Genomic DNA, 20,502 nt, shown 5'->3' with positions numbered 1-20,502 from the left:
GGCTAAATAGCCTTCAATTTAGGATATAAGAAATCAGGATCCATTTGCCCACGTCCAGCAGAAAGCTACTCACCTAAGGCAAGAGACTAAGTGGCTATTCCAAGGAGCTGTTTGAAGCAGCAAATGGGGTATATTTCCCCCAACCTAACACATTAACGACTTAAGTAAATCAGAAAGCCATTTACACCACTCTCAATTACCCAAGGATCTGCTAGGCCCCTTACTTCCTGTCCCCTCCCTCTGGCCTGTGGCCATTTCGCTGCTCAGGAACAGCTCCAAAATGGGGGCCAGGGAAGGGGGAAAGAGATGAAATTAATTCGGTCGATTTAGCTTCTCATTAGCAACTCCAATAAAAGGCTTGATAAGTGAGATGGTCACAACTCGTGGTTAAAAGGACGGTTCCAGGACTCTCGAAAATTTCACCGAAGCAAATTTGCCTTTGGATAAACATGATTGGCCTACAATAAACTTTAATGAATTCGATGCTTGCTATTTTTAAGAAAGTCAGGACTTGTATAAGGTGATATTTTTCTCTCCTCAGTTTAATTTGCACTTTTTTTTTTACATTTATTTTTTGAGAGATCGAGTGAGACAGAGCATAAACAGGAAGGGTCAGAGAGAGAAGGAGACACAGAATCTGAAGCAGGCTCTAGGCTCTGAGCAAGCATTCAGCAGGGCTCAAACCCACCAACCATGAGATCATGACCTGAGCCGAAGTCAGATGCTCATCCGACTGAGATACTCAGGCGCTCCTTTAATTTGCACTTTTAAGGAAAATAAAAAACATAGAAACATACAAACAAAGGCCTTCCAACTGAAGGACCATAACCTCAGTGGAGCAGCTGGACTAGAGTGCAATGATTCCTGAAAAGAGGGAAGCTATCTGGCCCTCAGCATGCTCTCAAGAGACACTGTAGGAAGCCAGCAACCTTCCAAGGGAGCAGGCCTTGGCCATAAACCGCCACCACCAACACTCAACTAAAAATGACTTATCAGGGCTTGGCAAAAGCCAAGTCTCTCCATATAAGATCTTCGTGTTTCATTGGGCTGTGTAGACTTTTGTCCCTTGGGAAGTGAAGAGCCAAACTAACGCCATGACAGGCTTCAAACAAGCTTCAGAAACTAGAAGGCCCAAGTTTCTGTTTCCCCAGGCATGACTAAACTTACTGGAATCTGTAGCCCCACCTAAAGTTCCAGGAACTTTGAATCAAGGGACTTGATCAAACAAGGGTCTATGTTTGGCTCAGACTAGGTCAGACACCACCCTTAGCCAGGGCCAATCATGGTCCAGCAGGCGAGTACCTGATGATCCCGCTGTTTAGTGAGCCTGCTTAGTTTTAAATTAGCCAATCACCCTGCATCGCACCAACCTCTGCCGATGCACCACCCAATCATTTTGTAACCCCAGCCCCTCACTCCACCCTTCACCCCATCCCTCGCCCCTACTTTAATAAAAACCCTGCCCGACTGATGATCTGGGCTCTCAGCATGGATCCACTGCATTGGTGAGGTCTGAGAGACCGAGCTTAAGCCCGAATAAATGCCCTTTGCTTTTGCATATGTGATTCGAACTCCCTGTTGGTCTTGGTTTTTGGGGACCCCGTAATCTGGGCGTAACAGGAAGCCGCCAGACAAAGTGGTGCAGGCCCAAGATATTCCCAAGGATGTGCTCATCACCTGTTGTTATGAAACAGACAGAACGTTCTGAATAGCAATAGCAACAGAGCAAAAAACAATTGTCCCTTACTTGAATACGACGATAGCTCCAGGACATGGAGGGCAGGCCAAGAGAAAGATCTGCAAGTAAAAAAGAATTAGGTATGGTTATCAGGAGGAATACTGTACACAGAAAATGATAGTTCAATAATAACAGTAATAACGGTGATAACAGTACCAAGCAGGTGGTCTTCCAAACATATTTCTGTTTGCACAGGCATCTAGGTGTGTGGATATGTCTCTGTGTGTGTGTGTGTGTGTGTGTGTGTGTGTGTGTGTGTGACTTGGGGAAAAGAAGAGAAATAGAGAGTGAGGGAATGTTTGGGGACAAGATGGGACAAGTCTTTCTTAGGCCGTTTTAGCCTCTACAACACTTGCTCTTGACCTCTAGAACAGGACTCAATTTTTCAACTCTACAGTGTCAGTATGAAATAGTAGCCCGTCTGAGAAGCTTTTAACCCAGGACAAACAAAAATATATCCTATGAATGGGACAAAATACACAAATGCCATCTGGTTTGCCTCCCACGGGGGAAGGTAATCAATACCCGGCACTGCCAGATTTAGCAAATAAAAAATACAGGAGGCCAAGTTAAATTTGAATTTCAGATAAACAATGAATAATGTTTTTGTGTAAGTATGTTCCATGCAATATTTAGGATATACTTATATAAACACATTATTCATTGTTTACCAGAAAAATTCAAATCTAACTGTGCCTCCTGTATCCTATCTGGCAACTCTACCAATATTGCCACCCCCAGGCTCCAAACCTCCTTTTAATTTTGAAGGGGAGCAAATTTTGCTACCCCAAAATATGTCTCCTTGGCATAAGGATGATTTTCAGTTGGTTATTTTTTAAGAAACAGTTAACATAGGAAAAGCTCTGAAAATGAGAACTTTACCCTTCTGTAGGAGACATGTACATTTATAAGGGAAATCTCCATTTTTAAGAATGGCTTCCCCTCTGTACCAGAAAAAGGAATATGATTCAGACGCTCTGCTCAATGGAGAAGACTCTGACCTCAACCTGTGTAATGACCTGACCCTTGATTACCGTGCTCTTCCTGGTCTCCTCCCATAAATCTTCTGCCCTACACAGGCCCCACCACCCAACATCTTTCAGTTTGTCCCTAAGCCGCAGATGAGATCTACGGTGGGGGTTTAGACCATTTCAGGGAGTCACTCAGTTTTCTTGGGTCTTTCCCATGTATACAGGAGGGTATTTATGCAATTAAACCTCCATTTGTTTTTCTCCTGTTAATTGGTCTTGTATTATGTGGTGGAGGGAGGGGTGATAGTCACAGCCAAGAGCCTAGAAGGGTAGAGGAAAAATCATTTCCCCCCAACACACACATTTGACTAGCTTATTTCTAATCATGACCAGGGAGTTCTACTCTTCTATTCCCCTTCCCGGGCAAACCAAGCAAAAAAGAACCTTGTCCAGGGTGCCTGGGTGCCTCAGTTGGTTGAGCTTCTGAGTTTGGCTTCAGGTCAAGATCTCATGGTTCATGAGTTCGAGCCCCACATAGGGCTCTTGTGCTGATAGCTCAGACCCCAGAGCCTGTTTCGGACTCTGTGTCATCCCTCTCCACTCGTGCATTGTCTTTCTCTCTCTCTCTCTCTCTCTCTCTCTCTCAACAATAAACATTAATTTTTTTTTAAAAACAACCTTATCCTTCTAAGAGACAAATCCATCTGATGCTACTTGGTTTGCCCTAGGCTTCAGTTATAGAAAAACTACATCTGTGACAGTTTGACCTTCATCAAAGCACTGGTTCTCAAGAAGGACAAAGAAAAAAAAATAAAAAAAACATTAAAAAATTTTTTAAATAAATAAATAAACATTTTTTAATAAAAAAAAAGAAGGACAAAGAAACCCCTGCAGAGCACTTGTTAAGCATGCAGATTACTGGCTGCCCCATTAGAAATGAGGAGTCCAAAAGTCTGGGACTCCAGGAATCTGCATATTTAACAAATGCCCCCAGGAGGTTCAACCAGTCATGGCAACGAGATAAGATAACTATCTGATCTCGTTCTGTACTCCTACAAAAGTCAGAGACATTGAGTAGGACTAAGGATTGATGAAGGAATGAAACACATGTTTGTAGACTACCTTCCTCTATATGATTTAATGGTGTGGTTTTCACAGTAATGGATCTGTGTCCCTATCTTGTTGTGAACATTTATTAAAGAAGGTTATCTGCATTATGCACTTGTTTGGCTTAGTCATGTGTATATACTTTAGCATTTGGCTCTTTGGTTCTCTCGAAATCTATATTTACAAGGGTACTATAAGGAAAGTCACTACAAAAAAAGATACCTGCATGAATCCCTACCAGGAGGAAGAGAAAAGAAAAACAGAAAAAAGAAAGAGTCTTAAAAAGAACGTGGCCAGGAATCCATAACCCACAAAAGACCTGAGCAGAGAACCCAGCCAAGGAAATCCACCGAGAACAAGCCTTTCCCCCTGTGGATCAATTTGATTAAAAGTGCAAAACCAATGACAATTACAGGTCCATAATCCTTCATTGGCAATCACCGAATCCAAATGGCTCTAAAAATAAAAAGTTGGATTTTTTTTCAAAGCTAATTTGGTAGCAAGTATGACTGGAACAGATCTGAGACTATTTATAGACTTTCTTTATACCATTTATGCTGAGTATTCATATGGCTTCCATAAAAATAATATCTTCTGATTATGGGGTGCTACCATAGACCCCACTGATAGTAGATGTAAAATACTCCACACTCACTGTATGGCTTTTCTGATTTTTTTCAAGTAAGCCCAATGGGGGGCTTGGACTCATGACCCCAAGATCAAGAGTCGCATGCTCTATGGACTGAGTCTGCCAGGTGCCCCTGTGTTTCCTTTCTGAAATTCAGAAATTTCTAACTTCTAAAATACATCTAACCTGAATGGTTTGAGATAAGGACTGTCAATTTGGGATTTCAATCATCCAAACATAAATTTATCCCTACCCCACTCCACCCTTCAGTAGAAGTCCAAGGAAGAGTCAAAGCTGGGATTCTGTATTCTCTACCACTGACCCTGCAGCAAAGCTATTCATCTTAAGCAAGGGACCAAGTTGGAGGTTTGCACACAGTTATCCAGCATCAGGCCCATCAAAAACTATACTCACAATATATAGGATACAGAGAGCAGATAGGAGCCCAGAACCATCTTGAAAAGATCCTCAATCCTTCTGGAGTCCCCTAAAAAGCCATGACAGAAGCCTTCCTGAGTTTCTGGAATAGCCAAGATACTTCAAGCTAACATGCTAAACAGAGAAGCAAAAATACAACACTGGGCCCCACAGTGAACTCCTACTTTTCCCACAGCCAAGAGCAGATGAGCAGATTACTGGGCAGATCTCCCTCTAACTGCTCCATTTGGCATGTTCGGATTCATGACAGGCCTGTGCCAAAAGCCCAGAAGCCTACTAAAGAGAGGGAGGCCTCAAGTCCCAACCCAATAACGAGTCTAATTCCATTAGAGGCAGCTAATCAATCTAGTTTTGACCCTAAATGAGTTTCCCAACAGTTACTTTCACGTGGGCAAGTCATTCCACCCAGCACTTTGGCCTTTCTCATCCAGCCTGTCTATTCCCATCACTGGGATGAAGGGTATCTGCTTAAGTCCATCTTTCAATCAGATACATGTAGACCTATCAAATGAGCAGATCTTAAAAAGGACTCCAAATCACCATATTCCATTTCTAGTAAACTCTCTCTCTGCAGCTTCACAGATTTATGACATTGAACCTCTCTGCCCTAGCCTGCTGGAGCCACATCCATAAACACTATTAACCAGAGGAGCCATGTGAAAATAACATTTTAATTCAGAGGCCCCATAGCCTCCAGCCTTGGCCTGAATATCCCTGCTCTCTTCCTTCCTGGCCTACCAACTGCCTACAAATTTTCGGAGTGTGTTTTAGGCCAACAGATGGAAAGTTCAACTATCCCTTCAGTTCCAAACAGAGTGGGAAAAAGGCCACATGGAAGTGCAAACAAAAATGGGAAGAAGAGGGGAATGCACGTGTGCATACCCAAGCACCAACCTGGCATTTCTGTACTCATGCTAAACTCTGCCCAGTTCAGCACCTGAAGAAAAGGGCAGGGCTAGGTCACAGACAGAGATGTGCTACAAAGTACTTCTACTTTCCCACTATCTGGAGATAGACAGGGCTTTGTTATGAAATCCCATTTTGCAGCTGAAGAAACCTAAGGGAAAGAGTTCCAACAAGAACCCAGATTCCCTAATTTCTAGTTCCACACACTTTCCACTTCACACCTGACACAGTCCCAACCTCATAAGTGCTGCTCTTTATTTTTTAATTAAAAAGTTTTTTTAACGTTTATTTATTTTCAAGAGACAGAGTGTGAGTGAGGGAAGGACAGAGAGAGAGAGGAAGACACAGAATACAAAGCAGGATCCAGGCTGTGAGCTGTCAGCTCAGAGCCTGACATGGGGCTCAAGCTCATGAACCGAGAGATCATGACCTCAGCCAAAGTCAAATGCTTAACCGACTGAGCCACCCAGGTGCCCTTATTTTTTAAGTTTTTAAATGCTGATTTATATTTGAGAGAGAGAGAGAGAGTGCATGAGCAGGGAAGGGGCAGAGAGAGAGATGGAGACAGAATCTGAAGCAAGCTCGAGGCTCTGAGCTGTCAGCACAGAGCGCAACGCAGGGCTCAAACTCATGAACCTCAAGACCATGACCTGAGCTGAAGTCAGGTGCTTAACTGACTCAGTCACTTAGGCACCCTGTGGGCTGCTCTCCTTTAGACTCTGGCCCTGCCCCTTGACCCAATGGAACACAGGAAGTCACCCCAATGGCCCCACCCCTGTACCACCACACAGCTCACAAGATATAGTCACTTTAAGGTGAGACATCTCCAAACACAACCTTAACCAGGCAGCAAATTATGTTTACACAGATGGGTTTCAGAGTTCAGCATTTCCTAAAGATGTGCTCACCTTAGCTCCAACCCACTTCATTCAGAACCAGGTCTGCTGGGTTCTGATACTTCTTGGATCCTTTTAAGTGTATTTAGTTATTTTTGAGAGAAAGAGAAAGAGAGAAAGAGACAGAGAGACAGAGAGCAAGTAGGGGAGGGGCAGAGAGAGAGGGAGAGACAGAGAATCCCAAGTAGGCTCCACATTGCCAGCACAGAGCTGGATGCAGGGCTCGAACTCACAAATCGTGAGACCATGACCTGAGCCGAGACCAAGAGTCCGACACTTAACCAACTGAGCCACCCAGGCACCCCTACTCCTTGTATCCTTATAAAACTTAAGTCTTTTTCTGGAAAAAAAAAAATACCGCATGAGTTCCATTCAAAACCATACCCTCTCAGATTCCCAGGAAAGCTCTCTGTACTACTCCAAGGCTCTCCCTCCTGTGATAAAAAGAAAGCCACAGGCCCAAGGTAGAGTCACTCACCCCTAGGATAGCAAATCAAGGCTTAAGGGCAGTTGCAGCTCCCCCAGTAGAATGTTAAGCCAATCATCTGGAATTTTTCTGGTCTGCACCAACTACTCTATTCCCCAAAGGAAGATGACCTAATCCACCTAATAAAATAAAGACCCCCTGCCTTGCCCCTAAGAGAAGGTGACCTTGTCTGGAACAATCCTTTCTTTTCTTTTTTTTCCCTCTACTAACAACTTCCATGCCCCATCCCACTTCCTATAAAAATCAACCATTCTGTACAACTCCCCTCCTTTGCTAGATGGGATGCTGCTTGATTCATGGATCTCTTGATAAAGCCAAGTCGATCTTCAAACTTACCCTGTTGACTTTTGTTCTTTAACACTGGAAATGTGCCATTTCTGCTCTTTGAAAATCATTCAATCTAGGCAAGCTGTGCCAGTTCAACCTCTACCTCTGAGCGGCTCTGCTTCCAGGTTCCCGCCTTCCCCACCCAACCCACCTCTCAGATATCACATGTCCTACCTATCTGTTCGTGTTCCCACAGGTACATCAGCCCCAAGTTCATTGGCATCATTGTACAGCCTCCCATCAACTGCTTCACCGCAGCATTAGGTCTGATAAACCGCCACTTTCCTAACACCTACAGAAGATTAGTTTTTGTTCACAGGAGGAAGTGTGAGTACAATGGCAATGTAAATGGGAAGAAGGGCCGGTCACCAAGACCATCCTAAATGAAGGACTAGCCATGGAAAGGAGTGAAGAAGGGGGAAAAGTAAATGAAAGGAAAACAGTGAGAGAGGGTCGGGAGAGTGGTGGCCAGGCACACAATCTTGTCAGGCCCAGCCCTCCAGCTCTTATTCTCTTGGTTCTACCCCCTATGATCCTACGATGGTACATAGCTATTTGGATTCACCAGCACCTATAACCCTTATCCACCATTGAAAACGTCCATTCCTTCAACTGCCCAAAGCCTGTCCTAGGCTCTATTCACTAATGATGATATTCTTGGACCCTTATCCTCACTCCCTGGACCACTGAGGTAATCTCTTCACTGGTCTCCCACATTCCAGGCACACTGCTAGAAGAAAGGTCTACCTAAAACACCATTCTGACCTGCCATTTAAAATCCTTCAGAGGTGCCTGGGTGGCTCAGTCAGTTACCCATCAGATTCTTGGTTTTGGCTCGGGTCATGATCTCGCAGTTTCATGAGTTCAAGCCCCACATTGGTGCTGCGCTGGCAGCAGGGAACCTACTTGGGATTCACTCTCTTCTCTCTCTCTCTCTCTCTCTCTCTCTCTCTCTCTCTCTCTCTGCCCCTCCCCAGCTTACACTATCTCTCTCTCAAAATAAATAAACTTTAAAAAATTTTTAATAAATAAAATAAAATAAAATAAAATAAAATAAAATCCTTCAATGACTTGCCAGTATGTACAGAAAAAGACCAACTACATAGCATGGCAGGCATGACTTTCTCCACTCTGGACCCTGTCTACCTTTCCAGCCTGGAAGCCTCACACTTTGTGCCAAACTGTACTCTGAACACACTCCATGTCAGTAAACACGCTTCTACATCCTCATTTTCTAAGAGCTTCATTTGATTCAATTATATAGATCTGCTATTCAACCATTCTCTTCCTACTGCGTGTGTTATGTCTAAATTTTCATATCCTTTACTATTTACTTAGTCTACATTTGTACAAGGAAAATTTCTAGGTCTTCAATGGGAATATACATTTTAAGGCTTTTAACCTATAATTCTCAATTGCCTTCTGTAACATTTCTTTGAATTTACACTCCCACTGGCAACATATGAGAATGTGTTTCTGCTACAACCTGTTTAAAAGGCAAAACACGGAATGGGAGCAGAATTGGCCACCCCAAAATATGTCTCTGTGGCATAAGGATTATTTTAGCTGGTCACATGGGAGAAGCTCAGAACAGTGAATAGAAGTTATCCTTCTGTAGGAGACATGTACATTTATAAGGGAAATCTCCATTTTTAAGAATGGCTCCTCCTCTGTACAAGGAAAAGGAGGATGATTCAGATGCTAGAAAGTCTTATCAATGGAGAAGACTCTGACCACAACCTGCATAATGACCTTATCCTTGATTACGGTGCTCTTCCTGGTCCCCTCCCATAATTGACCTGTCCTACACAGGCCCCACCACCCAACATCTTTCTTCTGTCTCTAAGCTGGAGATGGTATCTAAGGTGGTGGCTTGGGCCATTTCAGGGAGTTACTCAATCTCCCTGGGTGTCTCCCATATATGCAGGACGTATATATACATGCTATTAAACTTCCATTTGTTTTCTTCTGTTAATCAGTCTTTTATTATAAGGGGAGGAGGTCTCAGCCAAGAACCTAGAAGAGTAGAAGGAAAATTATCCGCCACCATAACACACACATACATCTTATTGCTTTAAATGGCATGTCTCAAATGACCAGAAACGTTCAACTATTTTCTAACATGTTTTTTGGACAGTCGTATTTCTTCTTTATGGATGTGACCATCTGTGGTCTCTGCCTATTTTATAGCTGGTATGGTCTTTTCCTTACTGAGTTGTAAGAGCTATTTATGTTTTGATGCCATTTAATACAGAATATTTGGTAATTATTGCAAATATTTCCTCCAGGTCGTCAGTGTTGTAGCTTTGCTTATGTTAGTTTTTTGATATACAGAAGCTTTTTTATCTTTATGTAATCAGATGTATTTTTCATTTCCTTAATGGCCTCTTTGATGTGATGTTTTAAAGTCTTACAACCCTGGGATTACAGAAGAGTCACCTACTGGTTTCCTAATATTTTCATCATTTTATTTTTAGAATCTCAATCTCCACCACTAATATGATTCACTCCTCTAGAATGGCCTTTCCACCTTTTCTCTTCTGACTAACCCCTATTTATCCTTCAAATGCAAAATTGGCATTATTTTGTCTATGAAACCTTTAGTTAAATGCCTACCCACTTTCCTTCCACTAATTCCTTCTGCTTACCTTTCTGAGAAATGATGATTTTTGTCAGTATAAGGAGCTTACAAAAAGAGAGACTTCCCTCAGGAATTTAGACAAAGGGGAAATAAAGTTCCTAAAATAGTTGAGCTTTTGAATCAACATAAAGTGGATTAATAAGGTTATCAGGTCATCTTAAAACCAGAATGGTTACCAGACTTCAAAGACTAGACTGTACCCTGCTTGAATAATACCTTTAAAAAGAATGGGGTTGGTCAACCATTGAGGTATTGAATAAGGAGAGTCACAAAGGCATATTTTGTAATGTCCACACCCAAGCACTACACAGGGCTCATAAATACCAAGTATTCTGGTCCCGTTGGCAAATTCATCCCTATTAAGAGGATGAAAATAAGACAGGTAGCACTGCCAAGTGGTTCAGATTATGGGCTTTAGGGTCAAAACAAACTTGGGTCCACACGCTGGCTCTGGCACTCACCATCATGGTGCTCCTGGGCAAGAAACTGGAGGAATTCCCTCTGCTAAACTAGGGATCAAAATAGTATCCATGTCTCACAAGGTTCTGGAGAGGATCAAATGCTATCGAGCAAGCCACACTCTTGGCACAATGCCTAGCATGTAGCTAGCACTCCATACATAATAGAAATAATTATTCTGATCTCAGTAGAAACTCCATCCCTACTGTGAGCTACATCAGCAACAGCAGGTTGAATTTCCAATTCCTTTAACTTCGTTTGTTCTAATGCTCACAAATTTCCATGCGTGCAAATAACATTCTGATATATTACTTGGCTTCCCTTCTCCAGCTGCCTACAAGCAGAGAATACTTAACCACTCTAGCCTCGGTATCTTCATCTATCAAATGGGGATTACAACAGGGCTATCTTACAGGGTAGAGGTTAGTTAGGACTGAATGCTTGAAGCACTGAGTTCACTGCCTGGCACACTGTAAGGAAATAAAAATAAGTACGAGCTATTGATAGCAGCTTCCTTCTTGGATGCCCTTTCTCTTCTCTCACTGCAAATTCCATCCAAGCCCATGGCAAGTTCTATTTCCTCCACAAAGCCCTCCTCAATAACTATAGATAACACCTCTCTTTTTTTTCCTCAATAGCCTGTAGAACTCAATAGGTACTTAAATTTTATTTAATCTGTGGTATTAAATAGCTCTCAATTGCTGCATATAGACTTTGAACTAGGAACTAATTATCAATCTTTTCCTCCTTTTTTTAAAGTTTATTTCTTTATTTTTGAGAAAGAGAAGCGAAGTGCATGCATGCATACATTGGGCAGGGGCAGAGAAAGAGGGAGTGAGAAACAGAATCCCAAGCAGACTCTGCACCACCAGCATGGAGCCAATGTGGGGCTCAAACCATGAGATTATGACTTGAGACAAAGTCAGACACTTAACCAACTGAGCCACCGAGGTGCCCCTCAATCTTTCCCTCCTGTTAAATCTTAAATTGGCATTGATGAGCCACTGAACAAAGTCCAAAGTTGTCTGTAGGGTAATGAAGACCCTCAGCAATGTTGCGGCCTACTGCCTTGCCAGTTGTATTTCCCACTATGCCTTGGGTTTCCACCCTGAACCTGAGGTTCTACATTCTAAAATGGAAAGGCATGGGGCACCTAGGTGACTCAATTGGTCTCAGATCATAATATCGTAGTTCATGGGTTTGAGCTCTGCATTGGGATCTTTGCTGACAGCTCAGAGCCTGGAGCTTGCTTCCAATTCTGTGTCTCCCTCTCTCTGCCCCTCCCCCACTTGAGCTCGCTCACGCTCTTTCTCTCTCTCTCTCAAAAATAAATTAACATTAAAACTTTTTTTAATGGAAAAGGATAATAGTGGGTGCCTCCACACTTGATCTTAGCTAAAGGCCAAGTGCCTCCAATACTTGACCTCAACTTTTGTTTCTATGCAGATACCAAATGCTTTCTGGATATTTCCATCTACATGCACACAGGTACCTGAGACGTAACATGCCTAAATCTGGATATGCTGTCTTCTTTCCCTACACTCTTCCCTCTCTAACTGCTTGCTTAAAGAATGGGAGAGAAAAGACACCTCTTCCAACTGCAGAATTCCAACTGCCAAAGACAGAAGGAATGAGGGGAAAAAGGAAATCAACATTAGTCAAACACTGTAGCAAAAACTGATGCAGGCAAGAACCACTGATAGCTGCTCTGATTAGTAATGCAAGTATTACTTTTACATGCAAGCTACTTTTTAATTACAAAGGAAAAATAGGAACTTCATAGTGGAGAAATCTGGCAGACACCATCCTAGTGACCATGGTTAACAAGACATATCATCATGTACCCTCTGATATACTGTACAAGAAGGGTACAATATCATTGCTGTACCGTTTTGTCCAAACTGCCCAAATCTAAGCCTGAAAAAAAATCAGCTAAAGCTGAATTGACGTTTTACAAAGTAACTTACCCGCGCTCCTCAAACCATCAAGGTAATGAAAGACGGGATGAGAACTGTCATGGATGGAAAAGGCTAAGAAGACATGACAACTAAATACCATGTGGGATCCTGGATTGAATCCCAGGACAGTAAGAGGACATTTCTGGAAAAACTGGTAAAATCCGAATAAAATCTATAGTTCACTTCATAGTCGCCATGATCATTTCTCAGTTTTAATAATTTTACCATGATTATGCAAAATGTTAACATCAGGAAAGCTGCATAAAGGCTATACGCGTATCTTCTGTAATATCTTTAAAAATCTGTAAATGAAAAATAATTTTAAAACACAAAGCAGAAAAACAAGTACTGTTATCCAATCAATTGGCCTATTTTCAAACCTTGGAACCATCTTTGATGGTGCCCCTCTTCCTCAGCCCCCACATGTAGTCAGTCCCCAAGTCCCGTCATGTTGACACTTTAACCTTTCTAATATATCTCACAATTATCCTCACTAACTTTCCATAATTTAGTCCCTATTATTTTCTTGAGATGCCATAACAGTTTCCTATCTGATCCCCAGGTCTCTAGTGTCTTCCCTCCTTTACTCTAATACGTACATTATTATTAGGTTCTTATTCTTTTTTAATTTTTTAAGTTTGTTTATTTTTGAGAGAGAGGGCAACTGAGCATGCAAGTGAGGGAGGGGCAGAGAGAGATGGAGAGAGGAAATCCCAGGCAGGCTCCACACTGTCAGCATAGAGCCCAATGCAGGGCTCAATCTCACGAAACGAGATCATGACCTGAGCCTAAATCAAGAGTCAGGTGCTTATTAACCGAGTGGGCCACCCGGGTGCCCCCGTGATCAGTGATCTTTGATGTTAACCTGTAATTTTACTGCACCCACATTAGATAGTGAACTTAATATATAGGTGTTCTGTCTGCTTTACTGACTTGCTGTTCTCCCCTGCCCCCTGCCATCTCTCACCCTCTACGTGAGCCTCCTTATACCCCACCCCAGACACAACAATAGTGAAATTAGGCCAATTAATAACCTTACAATGGCCTCTCAGAATTTAAGTGAAAGGGAAAGTCACATGTCTCTCATGCTAACTCAAAAGCTAGAAATGATTAAACCTAGTGAGGAAGGTATGTTGAAAGCCGGGCCTCTTGAGCCAAACAGCGAAGCTATGAATGCAAAGGAAACATTCTTGAAGGAAATGAAAAGTGCTACTCCAGTGAACACAGGAATGATAAGAAAGGGAAACTGTTTTTGGTGGATATGGAGAGAAAGCTTTAGTGGTCTGGACAGAAGATCAAATGAGTCACCACATTCCCTTAAGCCAAAACCTAATCTGGAGCAAGATCCTCCCTTTCTTCAATTCTATAAAAGCTGAGAGAGGCGAGGAAGCTTCAGAGGGAAAAGTCCAGCAGAGGTTGGTTCATGAGGTTTAAAGAAAGAAACCAGGGGCACCTGGGTGGCTCAGTCGGTTGAGCCTCCGACTTCGGCTCAGGTCATGATCTCACATTTGTGGGTTCAACCCCCATGTTGGGCTCTGTGCTGACAGCTTGCTCAGAGCCTGCTCCCAATTCTGTGTCTCCCTCTCTCTCTGCCCTTCCCAGCTCATGCTCTGTCTCTCTCTGTCTCAAAAATAAATAAAACATTAAAATTTAAAAAAAAAGGAAACCATCTCCATGAAATGTAAAAGTTCAAGGTAAAGCAGCATGTGCTAATGTAGAAGCTGCAGCAAATTCTCCAGAAAATCTAGCTAAGACAGTTAATGAAGGTGGCTACACTAAACCACAGCTTTTCAATGCAAATGAAACAGACTTTTATTGGAAGATTCCATCTGGGACTTGCATAGCTTGAGAGGAAAAGTCAATGCCTAGCTTCAAAGAACAGGTTGGCTTTCTTAATAAGTGCTAATGCAGCTGGTTATGGATGGTTGAAACTAATGCCTTAAGTTGAAGCCTATGCTCATTTACCATGCCAAAACTCCTAGGGTATAAGAATTATTCTAGGGCTGCCTGCGTGGCTCATTTGGTTAAGCATCCAACTTTGGCTCAGGTAATGATCTCATGGTTCATGAGTTTGAGCCCCGCATCTGGCTCTGTACTGTCAGCATGGAGCCTGCTTCAGATCCTCTGTCTTACCCCCTTCCCCTCAAAAATAAGAAAAAAAAGAAGTATGCTAAATTTCTTCTGGCCTGTGCTCTATAAATGGAACAACACGAGCCTGGATGACAACACATCTGTTCACAGCATGTTTTGCTGAATATTTTAAGTCTACTCTTAAGACCTAGTGCTCAGAAAAAAAGATTCCTCTTGAAATATTACTGCTCCTGACAATGCATCTGGTCACCCAAGAACTCTGATGAACTGTGTGCAACTGATGTTGTTTTCATGCCTGTTAATGCAACATCCATTATGCAGACCATGGATCAAGGAGTCATTTTGAATTTCCAGTCTTACTATTTAAAAAATACATTTCACAAGGCCATATAGCTGCCATAGGTACAGATTCCTCTGACAGATCTCAGCAAACTGAACTGAAAACTTTCTGGAAAGGATTCACCATCCCAGATGCCATTAAGAACATTCATGATTCACAGGAAGAGGTCAAAATATCAACATTAACAGGAGTTTGGAAAACGTTGATTCCAGCCATCATGGATAACTTTGAGGGGTTCAAGCCTTCAGTGGAGGAAGTAACTGCATATGTGGGAAAAAGAGCAGGAAGAGAACTAGAATCCTATGTGGAGCCTGGAAATGGGACTCAATTGGTGCAATCTCATGATAAAACATGAACAGGTGAGACTTGCTTCTTACAGATGAGCAAAGAAAGTAATTTCTTGAGGTGGAATATATTCCTGGTGAAGATGCTGTAAAGATTCTTGAAATGACAACAAAGGATTTAGAATATTACATCACTGCTAGGGATTTACCCAAAGGATACAGGACTGCTGATGCATAGGAGCACATGTACCCCAATGTTCATAGCGGCACTTTCTACAATAGCCAAATCATGGAAAGGGCCTAAATGTCCATCACCTGATGAGTGGATCAAGAAGATGTGGTATATATATACACAATGGAGTACTACATGGCAATGAGAAAGAATGAAATCTGGCCATTTGTAGCAAAGTGGATGGACCTCGAGGGTGTCATGCTAAGTGAAATAAGGTCAGGCAGAGAAGGATAGATACCATATGTTTGCACTCATAGGTCTAACAGGAGAAACCTAACAGAGGACCATAGGGAGAGGAAGGGGGAAGAGAGCTGGGGAGAGTGAGGGACAAAATCATGAGAGACTACTGAATACTGAAGACGAACCATGGACTGAAGAGGGAGGGGGAGGCAGGAAAGGGGGTGATGGTCATGGTGGGGGGCACTCGTGGAGAGAAGCACTGGGTGTTATATGGAAACCAATTTGACAATAAACTATTAAAAAATAGAATATTACATCAGTTTAGTTGATAAAGCAGCAGTAGGGCTTGAGAGGATTGACTCCAATTTTTATAGAAGTTCTACCATGGGTAAAATGCCATCAAACAGCATCACATGTTACAGAGAAATCATTTGTGAAAGGAAGAGTCCATCAATGTAGCAGATTTCATTGTTGTCTTATTTTTTAAAAAAGGCCATAGCCACCCCAGCCTTCAGCAACCAAGTCACCCAGGCACTCCAAACTAATGTGAGTACCTTGTATTTTTAGACATAATGGTATTGCACACTTAATAGAATATGGCATAGCATAACATAACTTTTATACAGATGGGGAAACCAATAAATTCATTTCACTCATTTTGTTGTGATGCTTGTTTCATCGCAGTGGTTTGGAACCGAACCCACAATACCTCTTTAGTATGCCTGTACGTTGCTGGAAGGATTGCAAAATGGTGCCACAACATTGGAAAAACCATCTGGCAGTTCCTCGAAAGGCTAAGCATAGTTATAATATGACCCAGCAACTCATTTCTTAGGTATATAACCAAGAAAAATGTCCATATAAAAACCTTTACATGGATGTTCATAGCAGCCTTATTTATAACAGCCAGAAGGTGGAAACAACCCAAACACCCATCAGTAAATGGATGAATTAACAAAATGTGGTATATCCATAAAATGGAATATTATTTAGCCATTAAAAGAAATAAAAGACTGATCCATGCTACAACACAGACTAACGTTAAAAACATACTAAATGAAATAAGCCGATCAAAAACGACCTTATACTGGGGCGCTTGGGTGGCTCCCGTTGGTTAAGTGTCTGGCTTTGGCTCAGGTCATGATCTCACCGTCTGTGGGTTCGAGCCCTGCATTGGGCTCTGTAGTGACAGCTCAGAGCCTGGAGCCTGCTTCAGATTCTGTGTCTCCTTCTCTCTCTGCCCCTCCGCTGCTCACACTCTTGTCTTTCTCTGTCTCTCAAAAATAAATAAAACTGTTACAACAAAAAGACCATATGCCACATGACTCCCCAAGAAATGTCCAGAACAGACACAACTATAGAGACAGAAAATAGATTAGTCATTGCTTAGAGCAGCAGGGTGGGGGAAGGACAGGTAGGGGAGTGACAGCTAAACAGTATGGAACTTCTTTCCCAGATGATGAAAATGTTCGAAACTGTGGTGATGGCTGCACATACCTGTGAATATACTAAAAATCACTGACGAACACTTTAAATGGGTCAACTGTACAGTAAGTGAATAAACTATTTTTAAAAAACAAATTAAGGATGACTCTGTAATGCTTGTTAAATGAAGTCTAAACTCCTTAACTTGGAATCCAAGTTCCTCCTCTCCCTCATGATCACTTGACCCCTCCTCCCTCACCCCAGCAACCAGCATCATTGCTCACAACTCTTCTTCATGTGCCTTTCTACTGGACCAAATGAACTATTCACCATTACCCATATACCCCAGCATGCAGTTCCCCATCAATCTTTCCTCTTGCTCTTCCCTCTACCCCTGGAATTCTGTCCTCACAACTCATTTTCACATGTTTATATCCTGCTTCTTTCATAAAGCCCCATTCAAATGCTCCCTCCCATGCAAATCCTTCCCTGGTCTTCAACCCTCATGTAGTAGGCCCTCAAAACATTATTTACTGAAAGAATGAAGGTCAGTAGTCCTCCCATAGGAGGAAAAACTACCACTGCTAAATTGCAACCAGTAATGCTAAACTCTCCCAAGTGGGGTGCCATAAAAGGTTGGAGATACTACCAGAGGACAACCCCACCTAAAGCCACAACTATACTTCTCTCCCCCTTTCCTAGTCACAGTAGCACCTCAAGGCTCCAGCCCCCTTACTAAGTCCTTCAGAATGCTCCAAACTGCTACTCTTTACCTTTCCCAAACCCTGCCCTTGATGAGAAAAGCACTATGCCAGGGCCGCCGAGTACAGTTGTGTAGGTTGTGCACTGCACAACCCTAGTGGCGCCATTCAATTATAGTCTATGTGAATGGCACCCTCTCCTAGGGTTGTGCAGTGCAAAGCCGTTCGTGGCGGCCCTGCTTAGAAACCTCAATAGAATTTAGGAAGAAAGCCAAAAAGAACACCCAGTGAGAGAGTCACTATAACTATATTGCTGTGAGAAGCGGATGTTTTCCAAATCTTATGAAGAAGATTAAAAAAGTCAGGAAAAGAACATGGTCATTGCATGCACACAGTATTTGCATGGAATTACAAAACAGAAGCATCCAAAAGAAAAAACTGTCTCTGATATTTTTCCAGTGGTGGGATTTAAAAAAAAATGGATACATGCCTAGGTCAATACAATGGTGTTGACATACCTACCTTGTCTCTCTGTTAGGTTCTGATTTTAGGTTACCAAACAAGTCTCTGATTAAATTGGCTTCAGGAACCTCACCATCAGGAAGGATGTGACATGACTGATAGACACAAGGGTTATGTCCCTATACAGGTCCCTTCCCCCATCACCAATCCATTCATCTACCTTGTAGCTTATCATGAAGTCAACTGTAAGGTTGGAGAGTATTAACCCAACACCACTGGATAAGCTGATACAAATTAGGCTTTCAACCCAAACCAAGTTGCAGAGTTAGGATGCACATTGACTCCACCAAGTCATAGATACCCTCTAACGTGCAGCCAGGGCACCCAGGAGACAAGCCCCTCTCTAAATTGCAAGTAGTAAGGCAGGACTCTCCATACAGGGAGTCATGGAGGGCTGGAGACGTCAGCTGTAAGGACAGGTGAGCTGATAGTAGAGTCTGAAAATACCGGACACTTTCCTGGTTCCTTTTTTTTTTTTTTTAACATTTTATATATGTTAAGAGAGATAGAGAGCAAGCATGAGCAGGGCAGCAGAAAAGAAAGAGGGAGAGAGAGAATCCTGAGCACGCTCTGCACCATCAGTGTAGAACCCCACGAAGGGATCAATCCCATGAACCATGAGATTACGACCTAAGCTGAAATCAAGAATTTGGATGCTTAATTGACTGGGCATCCCAGGTGCCCTCTGGTTCCTTCTTTTGAGACCAACACCAGTTCGGTTCAGCCATAGTCATATATTTGCTCATATCTCATTCCAGTTCTCCTACCTCCTCCAGAAATTTCCTGGATCACCCACCAAAATGGATCATTCCTTTTGTAAACTACGTATGTGCTTACTGGTACTGTACACTTGTCACTCCACTAGTGTCCTACCACCATTATTAGTAGCGATAGCAGTAGTAGTAGTCGTCATCATCATAGTAATAACAGTAATGGCACCAACTGTTTTCCCCCAAGTGCTTTACTATGTGGCTGGCACCATATTCAGCACCTGATGTAAACTGTTCCATGTATTCCTCACCGCCATCCTATAAGCACTATTCCCTACCCCACCCTGGCCGTGTTTACACGTGAGGAAATTAAGCTAATAAAGAAAATAACTTGCCTAAGGGCACACAACTATTATTAAGTGTCAGACTTTGAACCCAGGACTGTCTGATTCCAAAGATCATGTTTGTAGCCAATACAGTAAAACCCTAGAATGGGAGTAACCTGTTCTGTGAGGGTTTGCAAGATGAGCAAACATTTCTAATCAATTTTAAGTTGATAAGTGAGCGATGTTTTGCAATACGAGTAGTATGTGATGCCAAATGTCATATGATGATAACTGAGCAAATGGTTTTTGAAATTAATTCACTTTGATATACGAGTGCTCTGGATTACAAGCCTGTTTCCAGAACGAATTATGCTTGCAAATCAACGTTTTAGTGTATCACCTTTTGTGTCCCCTATATGATAATTTGTCTTTTAAGGAGTTGCCTCCGCCTCCAGAGTGCATAACATGATGTCAATCACATAAAAGTTCCCCAGGAACCCAGCTGAAGACACCAGCTGGAAGAGAAGGGAAGGGAGAAGTGAGTACAGAGAGGCTTGACCTTTTAAGGAGCCACAGAGTCCACCTCCTTTGACCCATTTAAGAAAGGATCATGCTGCTGACTTGACCTCAGCCCCAGAAAAATATTTAGAATAGAATGACCTGGTTGTCTTAAAACCTTCCCAGACAGCTCTGAGGGAAGACACCCTAGGCCAACCCGTGAAAGGGATAAAGAGTATCCAGTTCCCTGCAGGAAGGGGACCAACTATGTCAGGGTCACAGCCCGGTGGACCAGCAAATGTTCACAGAGGTCTGCCACTGAGAAGCTATCTGACTATGGTCAAGGACCTTTGGGGAGGGAAGAGAAAAAACATTTTTTAAAGAAGGAAGTCTATTTTTACACCTTTTCTCATCTTTAAATAGGAATGAGTTGGGGCCCCTGGGTGGCTCAGTCGGTTAAGCGTCTGGCTTTAGCTCAGGTCATGATCTCACAGTTCGTGAGTTGGAGCCCCGCATTGGGCTCTGCGCTGACAGCTCACAGCCTGGAGCCTGCTTTGGATTCTGTGTCTACCTCTCTCTCTGCCCCTCCCCTGCTCACACTCTTTATCTCCCTCAAAATAAATAAACATTAAAAAAT

The 20,502-nt window shown here is 42.6% G+C and overlaps 1 protein-coding gene across 6 annotated transcripts in view; it reads right to left on the bottom strand.

Annotated features, from left to right (window-relative positions):
- Positions 1 to 20,502, bottom strand: part of TMEM164 (transmembrane protein 164) — a 171,383-nt gene that overhangs the window by 100,887 nt on the left and 49,994 nt on the right. For 5 of the 6 annotated variants that reach the window (XM_029930668.1, XM_029930667.1, XM_029930670.1 and 2 more), the window contains one exon: positions 1,748 to 1,797. In XM_029930668.1, the coding sequence (XP_029786528.1) occupies positions 1,748 to 1,797 (50 nt within the window). Of the gene's footprint in view, positions 1 to 1,747; positions 1,798 to 16,764; positions 16,781 to 20,502 lie in introns of those variants that run through there. The other variant, XM_029930673.1, reaches the window with a different exon arrangement.

This window comes from Suricata suricatta, chromosome X, assembly GCF_006229205.1.
Source record: "Suricata suricatta isolate VVHF042 chromosome X, meerkat_22Aug2017_6uvM2_HiC, whole genome shotgun sequence".
NCBI lineage: Eukaryota > Metazoa > Chordata > Mammalia > Carnivora > Herpestidae > Suricata > Suricata suricatta.
The sequence above is the reverse complement of the archived record's forward strand: the minus strand, read 5'-3'. Positions and strand labels throughout refer to the sequence as shown.